Here is a 22,797-nt window from a genome sequence, read left to right as displayed (position 1 = left end):
ATATATTTAAGTTAAATTGTATTGTTCCTGATAAAACATAATATAGGATGCCTACTTCATATCTGAAATTGGACATATTAAAGAAGCTAGATCTTTGCTCTTTATTCTAGTTTCCTTCTTAAAAAATCTTAAAAACTAAATGGAGAAATGTATGTAACACAGAGTGTTTATAATATGCATATAAGTGAAATTATCAGTAATTCAAGCATAAAATATGGCAGATTACTTTTACTGATAAGAAAACAATCTGTATTTTCTGACCCATTTTTCAATGTACTGACTCTAAAACAAAATACTATTCTGTTTTCTAAAGTTAAATGAATGTCCCATGATCACATACACACTTCTAAACTAACAGTTAAGCAATGAAAAAGAAAACAATTCAAAGGGATACTTCGGTATTTTAAAAAGTATTACAGGAAGATTACTGTTCTTAAAGTACCAGCTGACTTTAGAGATATACAATGCAACTGGCACATAAGAGTATACATTTGATTGAGAATGAACCATTAGCTGAACAACTTGCAAAAAAAAAGTGTTTCCATGATAGGTTTGTTTGGAAGCCTTTGGCTACTTTTGTAAAAAGCTCATCATAATATGTAACTTCAAAATCACTTTTTCAAATAATTCTTCCTTTATGAAAATGAGACTGAAAATGACAAAGCCAGTTTTAAAATCCTGTTCTCTTTGCATATCTCCTTTGAGAATTCAGAAAATCCCACTATCGTGGAAATATATGCTACACATGCCTAAAAGCTTTGCTAATTTTACCATCCATGTATTTTTTCCTCAGTTCCTAGCTGAATTTTAAAATTTAAACATTTATATATGCTAATTAGATATTAACATCTGCATTTTAAAACTGTCATTGAGTTGAATCAAGTGTTTATATATATTCTTCATCAAGCCTAACATATATTCATTATCAATGTGTGTCAAACACCTTGCTAATAAAAGAATGTGCCTTTCTTCCAGGACATGAAGTCTAGTAGGAGATAGACATCACTTCATTCTACCAGCATATACCACAGCCTGCATTCATTCAATGGGCATGTACTGCAGTCTGCCACTATTTTAAGGGCTGTAATTGCTCTAACTGCTATTAGTGTTTTGGGGGCAAAGATGAGGGACTTATAGTAAAGTAGGCGAAGAAGTGAGCATATCTAAAACATCATTTAAATAATAAAAGGCTTCTTGTTTTTAATAAAAATTAACTGAGTTCTGTGCAGCTATGAAATTTCCCTCCCCTAAAATATTTTCCCCAAAATCATTGTTAGCATTTAAGAAGGCATTCAACTGGCAATTGCATGTAATTACTGAAGTTATGAGACTACATTAATCATTTTGCAAACACTAAATTTAAAATAACTCCATAGTTACATAGAGGAATTAAAAATAAAGGCATTACTTAGTCCATAACCAAGTTAGTGGAACAGAAATATTACCTATAATGATGAAAGTAAATATGACTGTCTTAAATGGTGCATCGCGCCTATTTTGGGAAATAATGTCAGGATTTTAGGTCTGAGCCGACCATCCAGTTATTTCATCAAGTTTGTCAGCAGAGCAGAAGAGATTTGTACACTTGCATCCGGGAAGGGAAGATTAACATTTCTATGCATGTTTTGTGTTGATGCCTTACTCCCTATTCTTGGCTTTTCAAACCTTTAAAGTCAACTCTTTGCAGTTTAAAGTTTTTCTTTTTAGCGTTAAGGTCAATGTCAAGATGACAGTGGTTTAACTGGCCCCAAATTCCTCAATATATACCTGTACCTGTCTTCCTTTCCAGTAATTCAGAGGATGAAGAGATGGAACTAATCTTTTCCACTTTCAAAGAAATCCGTGATTAGGGGGATTCCATACACGAATAATTTTGCTTCCCCAAAAGGCACCATGTAGTGCAAAGTGATTAATACTAAAAATGGGTGCTTTCAATGTTAAGTCCGAAATGCAGCATGCCGTTTTCTAAGGCAGTGGTGACATTCCTAAAAACAAATTATTGGAGCTTGATGTGTGAGTGTGATATAAATATCTTCCGTTTAGACTTGGGTGCGTTTTAGGTAATTCAAAACTGACCAAAGCCTGCATAACGAGCTGGAAAACACTAAGCGCCCTGCTCCAGATGCCGGTCAGCCCTCCCTCTCAATACCTCCTACCCCTTTAAAATGTTGGCGTTGTTGGACTTGTGTCACAGAAGGTCCGTACTATCCTCTCCACCCTTCAATCAGTGCAAGACACAGCAAAGATGGAAAGTGCCACATAAGAAACGACTCTAGAGAGCCCACCAAGCCCGCGTCCGGGCCACGCATTCCCCAGACGCGGGTCCCGCGAGGATTGCGCCGCGGCTGGCCGCCCGCCCCAAGCCGAAGCCGGATGCTGGCGGGTCCCCAAGCGGAGTGTCCACCGGGTCCGCGCTCCCCGGCGCTGGCAGGCAGCCGCGTCCAATGTGGACAGGAGTGTCGGGGCGACGGCAAGGGAAAAACGTGGTCCTCCCCGGCTTCTTTGGCTTTTTGCATTCTTCCCAAGTTTCTCCAACTCCAACGAGCAGCCTCGCTGTGTCTGCGAAGTTTCTAACGGGGGAGGCGGCGCTGGGAGCCGGCCCGGAGAGCGGGCGGGGGCCTAGTGGGTGTCGCGGGAGGAAGGGGCGGAGGCGCGCGGCCCCAGGGCGCGAGTGCGGAAGCGCCTAGCGGGCCGGGTCGGGGGTTCCCTCCCGCGGGGCCTCCCGGCGCGGACCCGGCCGCCGCGCGGGCGGTAGAGGGGGCAGGCACCGATTCTCCCGGCCTGGGCTGGGAAAGGCGCGGCGGGCAGCTGGCGAGGAAGGAGGCCTCTGTCCTTTCGCTTTGCTTCCCGGGCCGGGCCTCTAGCTGCAGCCGCACTGCCGCGCGGGGGCCGGGGCGGAGGTCCGTGCCGGAGCCTCCCGGAGGGGCGGCTGCCCCGCGGGCGGGGGAACGGTGCGGCCAACTCGCGGGGGCGAGCCCGGAGCTGGCGGAGACCTGAACCCGGGGACCCAGGCCCCGCGGCGGTGGCGCTGCCAGAAAACTCGCTGCTGCCGCACCGGTCGGCCTACTTCGCCCCGGCTGTCCGCGCCCGGGACTTAGAAGAGCGCCCTGGCCGGGAAAGGTGGGGAAGGGCTTCGGGCTCTCTCTTGCTGGAGTGGGGTGCGGCACCGCCTTACACCGGCGGGTCCCCTAGGACCCCGCGGCGGAGGCCGGATCCCAGAGGCGGGATAGGAGCCAATAGCTGATATAGACAAAAAATAAAAAGCAGCTACACCTCATTGCGCATGTGCGAGCCTCGATTTTTTTTTTTTTAATTTTTTGACGTCATTTCGCGATATCAAGTCCCAAGCCAAAATGTCTTGTGCATTGGTTACTCTGAAGAATAATGGACTGTATGTTCTGACTCCTGGAAATAACTGCAAAAGTACCGAGGGATGGTTTTCAAGGTTTCTGAAACCTTTGAAAAAAAAAAAGTGTCTCCAGTTTAACCACTCTATCTGTCCGTTTCTCCCCTAGAGATGATCTGAGCGGAGAGTGAGCTCCGCTAAAACGTAGGCTAAATTCGAGAACACGGCGGCACTACATCTCTCATTCTTTCAGAGGAGATGCTTGCACTACAGTTTGAACCCTTGCTTTTTGACATTTCAGAGAAAACATCTAAATATTGCTAAAGCTGGATTACTTTACCTCCTACTCCAATATTACCTAATTTTTTTACAGTGAAAAAATAAAAGTTCCTATGTGAACAATATAAAAGATTAACAACTTATATGAAGAAAATACTAATAATTTTCCCAAAACTAAGACAAATCTGGTCTTAAGGAATTGAATTATAAAGAAATGCTTTTTATTCAAAGAATGCTTTTTTTTTTTTTTTTTTTTTTTTTTTTTTTTTTGCCCTGGTGAAATAATATGCAATTGCTTATTTTACTTATAAGTCAAGGGTAACAGTCTTGGAAATTTACAAGCAAAACTGGACGTATGCAAGTAATTTCAATATGTATATGGTCATTTCCCAAAGAGAAACAATTTACTAATAAATTCCTGGCTTAAAGAGTGTCTTGCAATACTAAAAACACACAATGGGTAAATGAAAATAGAGATCTCTTGTAGCCCAATTGAATAGAAAAACATTGAATTTTTTAAAAATGTGGTTTATGTATAATGCCTTAAATGTATGGCAAAAGTTTAAGAAAGAAACCAAGTAACTGAATCAGTTCTCTTCCTGGGAAAGGATATTCCCAGAACCCACTACAGACCATGATAATAGACTTTTGTTGCACTACAGTCTCTTTTTAGGTTTAGAGAGGCTATATAAATTGTGTATATTAAAGTTCAGGAAAATGCAGTTTCCTAAGTCTATTTTAAATGGTTGCTTGCAGAATTGAATGACAAGCTTACTTTATTGTCATGAATTTCCTAAAAAGTGTTATCCAAACTGATAAGCATTTCAATAAGAATTATTTGAGCAGAGTGATCACTTAGTGAAAGTGAGGGGAGTTCCACTGAATCTAGTAACTTCCATCTCCTTAGAAAATGATGGGACAGTTTGAGAAAAACCCAAATGAAAATGTCTTAAGAAAACTGTCATGAGGCATATTTAGAAAGAAACAGCTGGTAAACACATTTTCCCAAGCTTACTGTAACTGAGTTCTTCAGTTACCCTAGAAAACCTGTAATGTATCATGTTCAAAACAAAAACACTCTCCTGAGGTAATTACTGATAACACTAATTTGTCTGATTCATGAACAGCTATTAATAAAAGCTTCTGAAATATCACTGTATCTTCTCAGTACAATTTACTCATAAGTTTTTTGAAAGTGTACTTGCCGAACTTAGGAGTTTTGTTGAGAAGGCTGGAAAGAAGTCAAAAATTGAGTGGTAATAAGATTCTATAGAAATGTAACCGATTCCAATAAAAAGTCCTCTGTACGGAAGTACATTATGGAAATGACGTGGTTGTCAGACCTAATTGCTTGGCTTTTGAGTCCTCAGAGAAGAAATTCTACAGCCTTAGGGGTGTAGCCTCAAAAGCAGCAGCGTTCCTGGTTTCAGTTTAAATAAAACAATGAAATCCATCATTATTCAAGTCAATAGCGATAATTCACATGAATATGAATGCACTTTGATCTTATCCTTCAATTCATTGAAAGACAGTCGTAATGAAAAAGGGAGATAATCTCTTTAACTTGGTCCAAAGCAAGTTGTTGGAGCTTTTCTTTCTTGAAAGACCGTAGAAAGGAACTTTTCACTAAAGCCTTGCTTTCCTATTTTTAAGATGGTGATGGGGGTGGTTTGGCAAGCTACAGGTCGTTATGCTCCCTCTAGGAACCAAGCAGTGCTTTCTTCTTTTAGGTAAACTGTCTTATTTAATGAACTTGATATTTCGTGAAGCTTAAAGGTGAACCTCTTTTAATAATATATCTAAGAGTCATTTCAGGAGGCAATAATTTGAGTTTACCATCACTTGTGAGTGAAACATACTATTTTCAGTATGCTTAGAGCTTATTTAAATTAAAGAGGATATTTCAAGGTCTTAATAGATTTGCAATATCCAACGCTAGATCCTTAAGCATTCCTGTCCAGCTGTAAAGACAGTTAATGCCATGTCTGTGCTATAAGAAAGTATGAAAGCACTTTAAAATTGCACCTTACTTGTGGCTATTCAACCAAATTTTCAGACACTAGATGAGAAATTAGCAGTTTCAAGTTCTTATGTACAATTTATCATTCTCCTTAGAATCCTGGAAACATCTGTCAGATATTTTAACATACAGTATATGGTATTTGAAATATAATGAAGTAAAACACTCATTAATGAGAGTATCTGATAATGCTACCAGCTTGGAAATTGTTTAGCTTTTCATTGAGTTCATTAAAGATATCCAAGCTTTGTGCTAGTTATCAGTAAGCTAGGGTTTTTTCCTAATAAGAGTTGTTGAGACTTCTGAAATTCCCTGGAAGTCCAACAAATATTTGTTATGTTCAAAGGACTCTGAAGCTTACAAAGATGAATAAGGCAGGTGCTTATCCTCAGGGAGCTTTAAACTTGGAAATTTCAGCACATTTGTGATTTACAAGAAATTTTAACCCATTAAGACCACTCAGCTAACAACGGCTATTCAAAGTCGGGACAATTATTAAGAGCGAAGAAACTTGGCAATGCACATATTTCCCGAGTTATCCTAGTAGCTAAATAAAAGACTTAGCTGGATACTTTAAGGACTTTTCTTCAATAAAACCTGCTTAAAACATTAACAAGAGTTCTCTTGTTATAAAATGTTAAATTGGTGTCCTAGAGCCACAGAAAAAGTAGATCCCTCAAGGGTTAATGCCAGTCGTTTTCTTTATGTTTCAAACCACGCAGTCCACACTGCCAAGGGTTGATGCGGATCATTCAATGAAATGGAGAAAAAAAAAAAAAGTGTTCCATCCACTAATGAAAACTAGTATCCAGATGCAACAGTTAAGCCAACGCAAATGGTTACATTCTGGATTTCATGCAAAATATTCGTGGTAGACGAAGAAGAAAGATTGCAGCGGGTGCTTGCGCCTGTGGCTCTAACCCAGAGGAAAGCCACTGTTACCAAGCGCAGACGCAACCATGAGCTCTTCTTTGTGTCGATGTTATTAGAAAGGGAGTGGGCGTTTGACTTCTTTCTTTGGCACCACCCTTATTGCTGATGTCAAGAAAAGCTCTCTAATTGGCCACTGAAAAAGAATTTCTGATCAACTCCGCGAAGAGAGCACCTGGGGCTGGGACTCAGCGACGCGCCCGGATTTGGGGGCCTCAGGTGCCCGCTGCTCGCGGCGCGCGCCGCACTGTGCGCTCCCAGCCGCCCCTATTGTCTGCGGTGGGGGCAGGGCCCAGCCGGGGGCGCTGGCTTTTGAGCACAGCTGAGGATTTTGGAGGCTGAGGACCGGAGGTGGGGGCGAGAGATGTCACCGAAGGCAACCCCCAGGGTTTCAAATGCTCGAGCCCGAGGTGTAGGAGGAGGCAGAGGTACCAGCGGCTGCGGCGGCGGCCCTGGCTGCGAATCGCCGTCGTGTGGTTGCTACTGGCAACCGAGCCTCTGCCGAGCGCGCAGCCCCGCAGCCCCTGGAACGAAGGTGGCGAGGGAAACGGCTGCGGCGCCGCGGCCGCGCCGCTTGCCCTCCCAGCCCCACCCCAGGGCTCTCGCTCCCGCCCGCGTCCCGCAGCCCCTCCGGGCCTTGACCGCAGCTGTGCGGCAACGAGGGCCGAAGGGCTCTCGGGTTCGGGGCGTCGCTGTCTTGTAAGCGTCAAGTGACTGGCGCCCTCCGCGAAGGCAACATGGCAGCTCGGGCTCCAAGAATGGGATCCCTGCGGTCGCCTGCGGGGCGGGGGTGGCGGGCTCCCATCTCTAGGCCGAGAGTGAGCCCTTCCCGCGCCCCCAACTCCCAGCCGGGCCGAGCCAAGGGAACCGCGCGCGTGGCCTCGCCTCGCCTTCGCCCCTCGGCCCTTTGTTCTCCACTGGGCGGGCGCCTCACTCTTTGGGGGCTTTTCATTAAAACCTCGAAGCCTCGGCCACCCGAGGTGGTGACATCGGCCCTGCTACCACTCAACAGAAATGCCTGGCATTCCCCGTCCCCGGGGGGACCAGGCAGAGCAGGAGGCGCTGGGGCGGGATCCCAACCGACCCTCCCTGCGGAGCCGCCTCTCGTCGGGTCGGTTCCTTCCCGCCAGGCCTGAGCTCGCTGTTTCCCCTCCTCACCTCGGAGAGGGGTGAGGCGGGAGACCGGGGAAGGGACACGCGGGGCCAAAAGACAATGCCTGTCACACCCACTACCCCAAGGAAATGAGATTCTCCCCGCGGGGGAGAGAAAAGCTGCTGGCTCAGAGTCGTCCCAGTCTCGAAAAATCGGGGTGCCAAGCGCGCCTTTAGGTCTGCGCTGGACTCCATCAGGCTTTGGCGCGGGCAGAAGCCGGGGGAGGGCACCTCACAGAAAGGACCCCCGGCGCTCCCCGGGTCTCGGGCCGCGGCGGCTGCACCACCCGGGGGACGACCCGCGCCCCGGAGCCGTCCACCCGGAGCGCCGAGCGGGGGGTCGACGCCCGCGGAGGAGGAAGGCCAGGGGGAAATTTGCATTTCGTAAAACCGCGGTTAAGAAATGACGATGCCACGTAGACAAGCCAGTTGTGACGTTCAGCACAACGTGCTACTGAACTACCGAGATCCGCCACCAAATGGCGGCTCCGGCAGCCTGCTGCACTGATAAAGAGGACTCGCCCGCCGTCGCCCATTTTAGGCCGCTTTCACTTCTCCGCTGATTCCCCAATCCCTTTCCCCAAGTCGTCCCTTCCTCTCCCGGTTTTAGGGCGCACGGGGAGCTCTCTTATCCGAGAAGCCTCTGTGCTCTGGGGATCCGGCAGGCGCGGGCTCTGCAGGAAGCCGCCGCGTCCCGGCAGCTTTCGGAGGCGATGTCCCAGCCTCGGCCCACCCGCTCCTCTGCCAGGCCGGAGGAGTCGGCACTCCCAGGGTCGCCTTGTCCGGGGACCTATTTTGGCGTCGCCTTCGCGTTCCGAGATAAGAGCCTTTGCCCAGATCTTGAGATTCCCGCCGCGCAGCCACCCCTCCTCAGCCCTGTCACCCGATCAAGGCTCTTTCCCAGGGGATTCGAGTGTGTTCTATTAAACAAGCCCAGCGGGAGGACCCTCTCCCCTAGGCCTTTCCAGTCACAGACATGAAGTCGCTTTCGGGAACCTTCAGGGTGGCCACTTTATAACTTAATGATTTTATTTAAAATCATTCAACAAAACCCCAAACTCCAAGGACACCTCGTTCCTTAAGGAGAAAGGGCATTGATAGGACTCGAAGAGGGAGGAGGACAAAGAAAGGTGATTATCGGGCCTGGCTCCTGGTAGGGCGCGCTCCCGTGGGCTCTGTCCGCGAAGCCGCTGCCTCCCCGAGTGCGGGTCGTTTTCCTGCCCGCGCTGAGCTCGGGGGACAGGGACCCGTCGCTGCGCCTCGGCCCGCCGCTGTGGAGGGCTTCGGCGGGAAGGGGGAGCACGTCCGGAGGCGGCGCGCACCCGGCTGTAGCCGCCGCTCGCCACGGGGTCCAACTTTGGAGAGCGACGTCGTTCCCCCGCCCCTCAAGCCCCTTAGGGCCTGACAATCTCGCTTTCAAATTTGGCGGGATCCGAGTCCGCAGAGCCGAGGGCGGCGCGAGGCGAGCAGCGCACGCGCAAAATGGCCTCCCGGTGCCCCGCGGCCTTGGCTCGCGCGCCCAGCAGGGCCGAACCGGGGTGGCGCAGTTCCGAGCAGGGGACTGGGTTGTAGCTCTTTCCCCTACTCTGTGAGATGCTAATTAGAAAATAAGGAAAAAGAGAGGGGCGGTTGCTTCTTTAAGGTATCTTTTTGATAAAGGTCTCCCTTACCAGGGAGGCAGCGCTTGTGAGAAGAAGTCAGGTGATTTCCTCCAGGCCAGTGTACTGTGCCCTTTCCACCGGGCACTAGAACCTAAGAAACCTGTTTTTTTGGAATGCCGTGGGGGTTTCCCACCCTAATCACCCTCGCCTGAGCTTTATGGTCCACGCCCCTCTCTCTGGCTTAGTTGAAAGATCTTCCACTCCTGAGGACTTCGGACCTGTGACTTGGGCTCCTGGACCGACTTCTCCACCTGCACTAACCTCGGTGTCCGTCTCGGCCACCATCCCATTCCTGGCATCCCACTTTCCGACGCGCTTCCCTATCACCCGGGTCTGCAGCCTCTTCTCTCAACTTGAGTTCCGGCTAATTTAGGACAGAGTTGGAGATCTCCAAATCCGCACCAACGTTGAAATCACGTCCACGGTGAAGTTTGCATTCCATGATGACCCGACAATTAGAGCAAGAAGTAGCATTTTACTGAAGGGTAGGGAACAACACCTGCTACTTTTGAAAGTAACTTCGAATTGTCTCGGAAGGGACATTGTTAAAGGCTAGGGGCTGAAGAATGAGAGTAGTTTTAACTCCTTTGTTGGAAGTTTTTATGAAGCTCTTACTATTTATTTGGAGGGCTAAAGCGACTTCCGAATGAGTTTTCCACTTGAACTTCTCCAGAACACTTCTCACAAGAGTTCTACAGAGGAGCCTTTCCAGTGATAAATATGACATGACTTCTGATGTCGTCGACTTGATGAAGACAGAGTTGATAGTGAAGTTCTTCATGTGAGACCTCTAGAAATTGCACACTAAGAAAAAGAAACTGGTGCAAATAAAGGAAATCCGTTTCAAGAACCAAAAGAAGAAAAAACGTTAAAAAAAATTAACTGCGGAAACAGGAAACACTCAACTGTGTAAACATTTTCGGAGACTTTCATAATCAAAACTGGGCGATCTTGAGATTTGCAGGGAGATCGGCTGGCTCAAGGTCTTCGCGGTGGGTATTTCCAAATCTGATTCGCTGCAAGGCTGTAATATGTGGATATCTCCTTCTATTCCTTGTAAAGAACTGGAGACGGCTCCTCGCTCTGAATTCTGTAGTGCTAATTTACCTCAAGGGCTTTTTTTTTTTTTTTTTTTTTTTGAGGAGTCATAATTTTTTTAGAGCAACCTTCCAAAGTATTACCTGTGTTAGTGTTCATTTTGTACATGAAGAAACATCCTCAAGTGAAATGCTGTATCTCAAGAGCTTTAAGTTGGAGCTGGGTTCAGTGATTTTTGCACCACATTAGTGTCTTAAAGGCATAGACAGTTTTTGAAAAGGGTTTAATTAGTATACTGTTAGATGCAGCACAGATCTAAAATGATGTCTAGGCGTTTTTCATATAATTTGATCAAGACCCTTTTGTTTTGGATAAAACGCAATGAAGACTGTGTGGGGAAAACAGCCAAAGTATTTTAAAAATCTTATGGAGCCTCCATTCCAACTAAGTTAAATTAAATCAGAATTTCCAACTATCATTCTTCATGCATTAGGAAGAAAAAGATCTCATTTATCAAACCTTTAAAATACAAAGAGAAATGGAAAAATTAACAATTGCTTCACCCCAGGATTTTAAGAGACTGGATTCCATGTGCAGATTGTTTCTAAAAGTAAATCCTATCCCCTCAAAAGATACCACAAAATAAAGTATTTTAAAATACCAAACGTCCTCCTTTCGTGTTGGTCAATGTAAGGCGCATTTCACATGGGTATTTAAGTTCCTATTGTTTTCGTAACAAAACCTTAATAGGCCCATACAATGAGTGTAACAAGATTTCACAAATTAACTGCACCTTCAAAATATTCAGAAAAGAGGAAAGGATGAAGGAAAGTCCCTAGCAGCTTATTCTGCCAGTTGCATTTTCCCTCCAGAGGTCCAAATAGTATCAGAACTGGATATGGAAATAGCAATATGGTTGGCAGGTTAAGACAACTGAAGGGCAGTTGTTTCTTCAATGCAGTGCAATTAACGGCCGGCAATTTTAAAAGCAAAAAGTACTTGTAAAGTGGTATGCATGTGTAAACCAAGATAGATCACTATTTACACAACAGCAACCAGCCTCATTTTTCTCTTTGCATTTAAGCTAAAAATCTGTAAAATCAATTTAGGCATTTTCTCTGAAACATTTTGTTAGCACTAACTTTGTGTTCTAGAATATTTTCAGAAGCAAAAGTCAAACTTAAAGCTGACTTTTCCTGTACCCTGCTTTGGCTACTAAAAGTTACAAAGTTAGCAGCTTTTGATATGGGTTTTCATAAGGTTGAAATTTTCTAACATATTAATTTAGCAAACGTTTTTAATCTTAATTGTCAAACTGTAATAGCTGCTTATTTAAGAATACAAAACATCTTTCATTCATAGAAAAAATTTTGGCTGAAATGTACTTTTAAGCTTATGCCATTTTCTAATTGAGGAGAAAAAAATCTTTTCAACTAAGTAACATTTTCACATATGGTTAAATAGTGCTAAGTAAGCCATAACTGCAGTATCTGATTAATAAGCAATTTCAAAAATCCATCATAAAGCAATTGAGATGTAAAGTTTGAATTCCATGTTGATCTTATAACTTGGTTTTATGTAAATCAAATGACAGTCCACTAGCATTTAAAGTTTTTAGCCTTTTAAAAATATTTTTTCATTCTTTATATAAATGATCATCCAAAGTAAAAATATCACACTTCCATTAACTTTTGTCTTAAACATCATGAAAAACTTAGAGCCTAGAAAATGAGTTAAATTCACCAAAATTGGCAAACATTGGTAACTTTTACTTCAAAGATTGTAAATAAACAGATACATCTTTCAATGGGCTTTCAAGCAGTTTTACAACAAAGCACGTACTTCTTAGCAACATCACTATAAGACAGCAATGTATTCTCTTTAATGTTTACCTGTTGTAATCCTCTATAGGGTTTCCAAAACTTCTGCACATTGTGCTTTTCATATCAAATTTTTATTAAAGATCTTAGCTATTTTCTAAATGAATATCCTTTTTATTGGATTTTTTCCAATTACAAATGAAATTTCATTTTACATCTATAATTAGAAACAACACTTACAATGGGACTGTACAAATTTAGGTCAAAATAAAAATATATGTATTTTGTGACTTCATAAAACATCCTTTACTATATCTTTAAAGAAAGCAAAAGTAACAGCAATATATGTAAAAGTAATGATTTAATGACTATAAGCAAGACAAAGCAATAGAATTGTGCTTCTTTTGCAGACTGGGGACAATGAAATGTTTAGCTACAATTTTCCCATACAAACATGAAACAATATTCATATAGAATAAACACCCTCACAAATAACTGATGGGTGATGAACACACACCAAGTTCGACCAAAGCAAAAAACAAATTGAAAATTGTTGGGTGGGGTTATTCATATTTTAAATTCAACATGCTTGCTCTATTTAAAAATACCTGTAGAAGCTTATAATAAATAGCTTCTACTTCCAGACATAGCAGAGAAGGCATATTCCATTGTTAACTGTAAAAGCAACTCTTAAATTTGAAATTCCTGCTATACCACATATTAAAATAACTTTAAGATAAAAAGCCTTCTTTCAGCAACTTGCTGGTTTATTTAAAAAATTGTTTTAGAATTACAGTGATCAATATGCATTTTTAAAATACAATATTAATTCCATCATAGCCAATGGAAAATTAACACGCTAAAGTTAAAGGTTTTTCTTTACTGCAGCAATTTTTAAAGTAAACATGTATTATTGGAGAAAAGTATATAAAGAAAAGTATAGAAAGTATAGAAAGATGTGCCAATTGCTTCTAATGGAACAGACTTCAGAATTAGATATCCACATTAAAAATATTATTTGCTGGTAAGCAACGCTAAACATAGGTTATGGGTATCTGCAAAGGTCGAACCAGTTAGGAGAATTTTAACAATCATTTCTGAATGCATGAAACACAATATTTCTTTATAGCATTTATAAATATATCATACAATACTGTTTCCTGTTATGTCATATACCAATATGGCATTGTACAACAAGCATAATGCCATCTGATTCTTACAAAAGCGAATCATTTAAACAAGTCAGTAAAATAAACGGTAGTACCCGCTTTTAGGCATACAGATTGTAAAACTGAAGTTCACTTTTCTTTGATCGGTTTTGCGTAGCAACAGAGAAGTATAAATCAAACAGGAGTCAAAATGGCTAAATATGCAAGAAATCGTTATTCACAGTGACATGGCTACATAGAATGCATTATTCTATGCATATTCTTTCCGTTGGTTGAATTTCAAGATAAAAAGCACTTGTTTTCTACAGGTTCACAAAACAGCATAATAACAAGAACAATCAAGGAGAATGTAATGTAGGCGTTAGTTGAGATTAACAAACTATGGCCCAATGCTTATGTCCACTGCAGAGTATTTCCAAATCCAAACAATGGTTACAGAAACCATTTCCCATCTTTCCTAACACAGAGAAAAAGTCTTGCCTGCTTTCCAAGAAACCAATTCTTTGTAACAACAATCTTTCTTTTCAATTAACGTCCATAGGAATATCACATGTAGTCCATCTTTTATAGCCAAATTTAATGTCACTACAAAAGAAAGCAAATTGGACGATAGTCACATGTATTAGCATCTATAAAGCTGTAATGGCATGAAGATATCTATATAAATCAGGGGTTTAAAATTTTTTTCCTTAACAGTCTCAGGTATCAACCAGAAGAAGTTGCTGATGACCCATTTACTGATGATTTTCGAGGTCTATTGGCAAAAGAAGATTGGTGGTTACCGCTGGGGCTGTTGCTGGTTCCATTCATAGTACTGGAAATGTGAGGAAACTGTGGATGAGGAGACTGCACTGGAGTACTGGGGCTAGGCAAACAAGAAGAGGTGGAGGGAATACCTCCTGCTGGGCTGTTGGCCTTGTCACTCCCAGAGTCACTTTCCAGTTCTCCAGCATTTGTCAGTCCATCTCTCTGATGACTGATCTTCATTCTTTTACAAGTAGGTCGAACTCTGTATTTCAAAGGAAGTGGACCATTCTACAAAGTTAAAAGGAAAAAAATTACTCTTAATTATTTAAATATAGTTTACCATCATAATCTAACAACAGACATGCTACTTACCCTTCTCCAGGTATAAATGTAGGCAATATCCATTAGTGTATAATAATCCTTTAAAGGTTCCTCCTCATACATGACATCAATCTAGTGAAAAATATTTTTATTAGGTAACAAAAGAACAAAGGTAAATCTACATTTTTTGTCATTTAAATATAATCCAAAAGTGCTTTAAAAAGCACATTCTCTAAACATTTTAACAAAGAAAGACTCCTTCTGAAACTTCAAATGAGGAAAAAAATATTTCCAGAGAGTGTTAAGGGATTTGTTTTCATAGCATAAAAGAGAACGCATACCAAATGTTTTAAGATAAATTTCAACTTTAGCACTAACTTAACATTTTTTTCCTATTGCTTTTTTGGGTTCAAAATTCAAAGTGAAAAATGTAATTAAAACTGTAAAATCTATATAAAATGCAAGAAGAATATAAAAGTAGATACCTGGAAAGTATTAGGTATGTCCATTTTACTTCTGAGAAACTTTCTTAAGTGCATCACAGTCATTGCTGCTGGGCATCGTAAATATCTTTTATCATTCACCTAAAAGTACATTTAGAAAAGTAACTTTTTTCAGTTACTTTCAGATACGAAGTTTCAATTTGATTGCTTTAATATGATAAAAGATACTAGTATCAAACAAAATTGGAGGTGACCAACCTCTCAACTAATTACTTTGAGTTTACTATCATTATAAATACTAAATGAACAGATTCCTAATATAATAAGCAAACTTCAAGCATACCAAAGTATTAACTGTGAACTATTTAAAATATTTTGTGAGACTAACAATCATACATAAAATAAATTCTAATTATTAAATATCACATGTAGACGTTTCTTAAACATTAAACATGACCATTTTCTTCTATTTAACAGCCGAATATTCTAAAGGGCAACACAATCCCTGATAAAATCTGGAATCCAAACAATGTTTCTTCTATGTTTTTGTAACATGAAACATACCTCCTCCTTAGATTTCTCTTTGTCTTTGTTTACTTTCCGATCCAATCTAAGAAACAGAAAATTTATTAGTGAAATAATCTAATAAAACATTACCATAAAATAGATTGCCTAAAGATTTTACCTGTTCTGGTCAAAGAATTCAATGGATAAGCTTATTATCTCATCATCAGTTATAATTCTCTTATCTTCATCTGCAACCTCTCCTCTATCTTCATTAGAGCCATTGGCAGCTATAATGATATAGTGAAATGTAATTTTTAAAAATTAGATACCTAATATATTTTATATATAAGAGGATGGAAGTGGTTAAGTCTATTTCAATAATTTTAATTCCTAGATAAGCTCTCCCCCCAAATAAAATGTCTTCCCTCCCCTAAAAGGTTTACCATCAGCAGAAGGATGAGCTGCATAAAAATCCCTTCTTCTCTTCATTTCATCTGAATGGGGAAAAAAAGATGTAAACATTTGGCATAACACAAAGAACTAATGAATAATCTCTTTAAATTCACTTTCTAAGCAAGTTACTCACTTTTGAAAAGCCCTGGAACTAATTTGTATACAATATCTTGAAGAGTTTTATCTGACCTGAAAAAGAATTAAAATAGAAAACTATGAATTAAGATGGCAAGAACTAAAAATGTTCGTATGTTTCTGCAGTCTTTTTTCATGCTATAGTATTTTACTTTATTGTGATGCTGTCTATAACTATATTGACAAGATAAAAATTAACTGAGAATAAAAGTTCTCTGTATATAGCACTTTTTAAATCAGTAGAAAAATATTTTATATTCACTAATAAATTCCTCACATTTGCTAAGTCAAGAGAAGTGTGCCTTTCAAGTTACTAAATTAAGCTAATATGAATAGAGAATGAAGAGGAAAGAATGGAAGCCCTTTTAAATATTTATTCTTGCCTGTCATGAAGTCCATAAAGCAATGCAAAAAAGATTAACTAATTCAATTTGTAAAGGACAGTTAGAAAAAAAAATCTTAAAATCACTTGTCTATACTAAACTTTGTCTAAACTTGGTCACCATTAACATGGCAAGAAATTAAACGGCTACCCTCCACAAAGCACACACATATTAGGTATGTATTCAAGAGTAAATTTTCTGTGAAGAAATAAAGAGGGTAGCCTTCAGTAAATTATACAACTTCAATAACAATTACAAACAAGGAATTTAAACAGTTTCCTACCTTATATTCAGTAGTGGTCTGGTTTTGTGAACTTGGACATCACAAATAGGACAATACTTGCTGGTCTCCAGGTAACGAACAATACACGTTTTACAGACTAGAAGTAGAACATGTAAAGTTTTTTTATGTTTAGAAATGAGTGGATAAAGCATTGGTGTCAGAAACCGAGAACTAGTAGAAACAAGGAGGTAAATGCCGAAAAGCATTTCCAACTAAATAAACTAATTCATACCCTGAGAACACATATACTGCATGCTTGTAATACAATACATATTAACAAAAAGTCATTATATGCAAGAGAAGAATATGACTTCACTTTGAACCAACATTCCCACAGATTGCAGGAATCATTAATAGTTTTCAAATTTCAGGTCGAACTGTAAAATACACATGATACAAAAGAGAACTAAAGCTTGGTACTTACAGGAATGTAGACATTCTATTATGGTTGTGGCATCAATGAAGTACCCTCCACAAAGCACACACATCAGGTGGGGATTTAGCTCAGTGATCTTGATTCTCGTTGTTCGATGCATTTCTGCTTGATAAAAAATCCTGCAAGACACAGAAATAATAGCCATAATTCACAGAACAAGAATGGAGATCATCTAGTAATCACACACCCTGAAACACTGAATTCAGAAAACCCATTTAACACTGTACAGCTGGGCTGTCCCAACGTTTCTACAGAAGGAATTTACTCATCAGATCGGAATCACTTCTACCAAACTGATGAAAAAGGATCCAACTAACGTTACTTCTGGTCTTTCAGATCATTCCTGTAGGAAGAAGAAAAGGTCTGGGGTGGGGGCTGGGAGCTGAGCGTATTAGGGTCTCTTTCTTCCATTTGTCCTCCAGCCCAGCAGCCCCAAGGCTGCTGCAGACGCCACACAATCCCCGCGGATATTTACCAACCACTAGGGCTTGTTCCAGCTCTCCAAATTTATTATAAAACTTCCTCAAGAATCTGCAAGCGAAAATCCCGGGGTTCCGGTTGTTTTAGACGGTTCCAGCAAGCAGAACCTGGCACGTTTTTACGCGACGCGCAGGGAAAACAATTCTGCCCTCCCTGCATCCCTGGCATTTCCGGAGCCGGGTGCCGGGGCTGCAGGAGGAGCACCTCCAGTCGGCCTGGGCCGGGGCCTGAGCGCGGCGGACGCCCGGGGGCCGGGATGCGAGGGGCGGATCCGGCGGCGCCCGGGGCTCCATCTCGCTCCGGATTCGGAACTCGCCTCGGTCGGGGTTTCCATAGCAACTTACACTTACACTTGGCATCCGGCCACCGCTGCAACTCCGCGCGGAGCCCGGCCCGAGCCCCGAGCCTCGGCGGGCGTGCGGGGCGGCGGGCGGGGGAGGGGCGGCGCGCCGCGGGGGCGGGGCCGGCGCGGGGGCGGGGTGGGTGCGGCGACGCCGCGGGGGCGGGGCGGCCCCACGAGGCCACGGCGCTGGGGAGCTGGGGAGCGGGGACTGGGGACCAAGTCCTGGGCGGCGGGGACCCGGGAGCCTGCGGCAGCGCCCGCGAAAGGAAAATGCAAACCGCACTCCCGGCCATTTCGGACACTCCGGGAGCCTCTTTCCACGTCGACTTGGTGCGCAGAGCTGGTTTCAGATCTCGACTCCCTCGGTCTGTCCTGTCTGCAATCACTAGGTCAGAAATTTCACGAAGGGATTTTTTGAGAATTGCCAACTGTGCACTTAGCCCGAAACCGTCAGGGCTCAAATTGCAGAGATGTTTATTGAACCGAACCTCTTTAAAACTTCTTTCTCTAATGTGACGCTCTCCTGTAGATCAAATGAGCGATACAAAGTTTTGGAAAGGCTGAAAACTGAAATCTGTTTTACAAGAAGAAGAGGGGGCAAAGCCCAGTGTTTTATTTGAACAAACTATGCTGGGGGCAAGAAAAAGTACTTTAATCAGTACGATAGTGACAACATGTACAGAACCATGTGACCAGCCCATTCCCAACGCTAAATCAACAGCTTGTCAACCCATAGCAGCGACAGAAGAGAAAAACAAATGTAAACCCCCCCATACGATGAAATGATATTCCCAACAGGTATCTCTATTACAGGAAAGTCACAATGGGGAACTGTCAGCAACAATACACCAGCCGACAGTCAGGGAAGTCAATTACTTCGTGTAGTATTCTTAAAACATAAACTTCAACCCCCCTCCTTCATTCATTTCAGAACCTGATACAAGACTAAGCTTTCAGACCTCACTGAAGTACACTTTTAAATCTTCCTTGAATGGAAATCCAGGACCTTTTGAAACCTGCAGTAAGATGTACCTGCGGTTTTAATTCCTAAGGTGTATTAACGCAGTAAAGGGAAACACCAATCAACACAGCTCAATGGCTGAAATTAAGAGCTAACCTCAAGAAAATGGTAAAAAACAAAACAAAGCCTCTCTTATGAAAGTGACCACAGTGGCAACTGGCGACCTCTACCAGAAAACTTCTGGTGTGACGACTCAGTTATCTTTGGATTACTTGTTTTGGAGAATACTGTCAACATGTTAACATAAATCTAAGCGGGGCATAGAGGAGTTGCAGGTAGAGCAATGTCCCTAAAGAGTAGCAATATTTAAATCAAATTGTACTTGGTAAATTAAAGAACAGCCTTCTTGGTGCTTAAAGAAAATTCTCCTTCTGAAACCACAGGATCTTTCCTAGAAAGATAGTGAGGTAATACTTCTGTTTGCCTGTGAAAGCATACTGCACTAAAAAACCACTGATCACAAAGTTCATGAAGGGGCTCCAATAAAAATAGCTGCCTTTATTTCTCCTCTACCTTGCAGAAAACCAACGCCACACAAACACAAGTATTAACAAGGAGAACAATCAAACCTCAGTGGAGGGTTATCTACCGGTTTGCTTTCAGCATTTAAGTCACATGTACTTGACCAAAAGTCTTTCAAATTCATCTTAAATCTTAATTCACAGAATTCCTCTACCTCAGTTCAGAAAAATTTGGTCACAATCCTGTGACCATTTATAATGCTAATAAATATCACTGTTACTTATATAAAAATCAGTTCTTTATGTTTTTATACTATTTGAAAGTAGTGGCAACCTAAGGAAGACTTCCAAAGTGTTTGACGTGCCTTGATAATATTTGAGAAACAATCTCTTCCACCACAGAAGTGAAAACCTTCCAGGTTCCAACCTAGAAAGTGCCAGTTAAGCAAGCAAAAATGCACCAAACATATTATGGTAAAAATACTCAACCATTAAAACTTGCCATTGTAACACACTCAGTTGGGGCTGTCAGTTTTTAGGTGGAGGCCTAACACCAGGAATGTCAAAATGAAGGAAAACAGAAGCAAGTTCTAGTGTTAACCATCAACTTGCCTATTGCAATCTAAGAAATGCAAATGAACTCCATAGCCCCAGTTGGGGTTCACAGCCCAACATAAGCATGGGTAAAGTTGGGGTTAATTTGACTCCTGGAGAGAAATTTGCCTATCTGCACACTTAACATACATCCAAGAAATTAGTGATAGAGTATTAATGGACTTATCATGTACAGTTAAATGCTTAATTTTCTTACAAAAGCTTTAAGTGTATACATGCATACACAGTGACTTGTATATGGCTTTAAAGATACTTTTACTAGGCATAAGACTCACACAAGTAGGTTATTTCATGATGTATGGAATTAACTCAAATCTAAAAAATTATAATTTTGTTTACAAAATCAACCCCAAGGATTTCTGATCAGTCTACTTAAAACTCAAATGTTAACATATAGAGTCTCATAACTTGTTATATACTGTCAATAATTTGCATCCTTAAGTATCAACTCTTTCGTGGAGCTTATAATGTGTTTCCAGAACATGGGAGTTAAGGTTCCTATAAAATACACGTTGAACTACTCATAATGTTGTACACACCACCAACCTACACTTGCATTTGGATAAATATGCTCGGAATTTTGCCCACATTAAGGGAAGGGGTTAATACATACTTCTCTTTCATATATTGAACCGTGACCACTAAGCCCACTAAATCCTTTTACTGCAATTGGTAATGATCAAAGTCTCTCTACTTGTTTACTTCCAATTATTAACTGTAAATCTCTGGGAAAAAGATCATGCCATATTGCTGTCAAGCCCAAATGACTGCGTAAACATATGCAATCAACTTTTCAGTGCTCCTTTCTAAAGCATCCCTTTGCCAAATGACCTATGCTGACATTTAGCAAAACCTATAAAAGGTAGTGGACTGGAGTCATGATGCTGAGTGCATCCCTTCTACGTAGAAGTCGAGAGAAAAGTTGCAGTCTCCAAAAGGGGAAAAAAGAAAAAGGAGAGAAAGTAGTAGTGAGAAAGGAAGCCTCCAGCAAGGCTAACGTCCAGTCACCATCTTCACTCCACAAAAAGCTCCAAATTTGAAATGTCCACTTCCCAGGGAGCACCTCCCAAGTGATGTTTAGAGCGCTCATCCAAGTCTCCCAACACACAACACCTTGAAAACTTTAGCATTTTAAACACAAATGCAGGAGACCTTGGAAACAACTGGGAACCGCCATCTTACCAGCCATCCAATCTCACACAAGTGTCCCCCCAACTTAAGTTAATAACATTTTTGTCGGGGCTCTCTCCAGCCTAACACCCACCTTGGCGGGTTGGCCGCCTCCCACGCAACCCGTCCCTATAAAATGGGGGCGTTCTCTGGGGGCTGGAGCCCCTCCAGAGCCCTTTCTTCGGGAGAGGAGGGAAGCCACTTGACCCAAGCAGCTCCCGATTTCAGGATCCCGTCCCCGTTTCATCCAAATCTACCTCTCAACAAAGGGCGCTGCGGCCGGGAGAGCCGCCGAAGCTGGAAATACGAGTGCTCCTCTTGGGGGCCATGTGCGTCGCGAGGGTGCGGAGGGGCGCCCGGGGTAGCGGGGAACTAAAACGTGGGGCCGCGCGCGGCGCGCCGGGGCTGAGCGGGGGCGGCGGCGGCTGGAGCGGCGCCGAGCCCTGCTGGCGGCGGCGGCGCGGCGCGGGCTGCGGGTCGGTCCCCCGGCGCCGCGGGAGTCGGCGGGCGGCGGCGGGCGCGCGCTCGCGGGCGCGGGGCGGGCTGCGCGCGGGGCCGGCGGGCGCGAGGCGGGCGGCGCGGGGCGCGGGGCCGGGCGCCCACGCTGTCAGCGCCCTCCCGGCGGCGCGGCCGGGGCGCGGGGGGGGCTCCCCTTCCACCCGCGGCCGCCCCGAGCCCCGCGCGGCCCCCGCCGGCCCCCAGCCCAGTCCCGGGGGCGCCTCGCCTCCTACGTACCCGGAAAGAGCAGCCGGCGCGAGGCGATCGAAGCGGGCGGAAAAGACAATGAAAGTTAAAAGTCGTTCAGCAGAAAATGAATGCGAGCCAAGCGGCCATCTTGAAGCGAGCTGCAGACGCCGCTGTCAATGGGCAACCAGCGCGGCCCCGAGCAGCCGCGGCCGCCGCGCTCGCCTCATGCCGCCTCCGACCGGCCTCCTCCTGCTCCGGCGCCTCGGCCTCCTCCGGCGCCTCGGCCTCCTCCTCCTCCGCCTCCGCCTCGACCTCCAACGCCTCCTCCTCCGGGGCCTCCTCCTCCTCCTCCTCCTCCTCCTCCTCGGCCGCCGCCGCCTCCTCCCGCTCCGCACTCGGGGGAGGGCGCGCGCGGAGGGGGCGCGATCGGTTTTATTCTGCGGGGCTGGGAGGTGCTGCTAAGCCGGAGCGGGACTCCCGCGCCCACATCCCCATTGTCTCGCCCCGATCTCTGCTTCTCATACTACGATTATTTCATAGTTGCTGTGGGGGAGGCGGGCGGGCGGGGGGCGCCGTGTGTGTGCGTGCGAGCGGGGGGAGGGGAGGAGGGGGAGGGGAGGGTGGAAAAAAATGCACCGCTGAAGGCAGAGTGGAAACTGACACCGGCTCCAAAATGGCTCGGAGTCCGCCCGCCCCCTCCCCCCGCCGCCCCCCCAGCGGGTCACGTGCTCCCCTCATTCCTTAAGGGCGGCCTGGGAATTAGTGTCGGTGTAGTCAGGCCCGTGGCCGCCCCCTCCCCTCTGCGCCGCGCGCCCGGCCCCCTCCCTCGCCCCGCGCCGCGGCGGTGGAGACATTTCTCCACAGCGCCACACGCGCCGCCTTGCTCCGCGCGGCCGC

General features: G+C 43.9%; 1 protein-coding gene across 5 annotated transcripts; it reads right to left on the bottom strand.

The window, feature by feature from the left end:
- Positions 1 to 12,399: 12,399 nt before the first annotated feature.
- BMI1 (BMI1 proto-oncogene, polycomb ring finger) lies at positions 12,400 to 22,596 on the bottom strand. Of its 5 annotated transcripts, none has more exons than XM_050804066.1 (10): positions 21,949 to 22,596; positions 17,112 to 17,242; positions 16,688 to 16,784; positions 16,020 to 16,075; positions 15,877 to 15,927; positions 15,612 to 15,720; positions 15,491 to 15,536; positions 14,969 to 15,067; positions 14,535 to 14,615; positions 12,400 to 14,450 (listed from the first exon to the last, which is right to left on the bottom strand). In XM_050804066.1, the coding sequence occupies exons 2-10, from the start codon at positions 17,221 to 17,223 to the stop codon at positions 14,121 to 14,123; spliced, it is 981 nt and encodes a 326-aa protein (XP_050660023.1). In that variant the 5' UTR covers positions 17,224 to 17,242; positions 21,949 to 22,596; the 3' UTR covers positions 12,400 to 14,120. The 5 variants fall into 5 exon arrangements, with proteins under 5 accessions (XP_050660023.1, XP_050660025.1, XP_050660027.1 ...); XM_050804068.1 differs by lacking the exon at positions 21,949 to 22,596 and adding an exon at positions 21,471 to 21,576; XM_050804070.1 differs by lacking the exon at positions 21,949 to 22,596 and adding an exon at positions 17,948 to 18,030.
- Between the last annotated feature and the right edge of the window lie 201 nt (positions 22,597 to 22,797).

Source organism: Macaca thibetana, chromosome 9, assembly GCF_024542745.1.
Source record: "Macaca thibetana thibetana isolate TM-01 chromosome 9, ASM2454274v1, whole genome shotgun sequence".
Classification (NCBI taxonomy): Eukaryota; Metazoa; Chordata; class Mammalia; order Primates; family Cercopithecidae; genus Macaca; species Macaca thibetana.
This window is presented reverse-complemented; position numbering and strand designations above follow the sequence as displayed.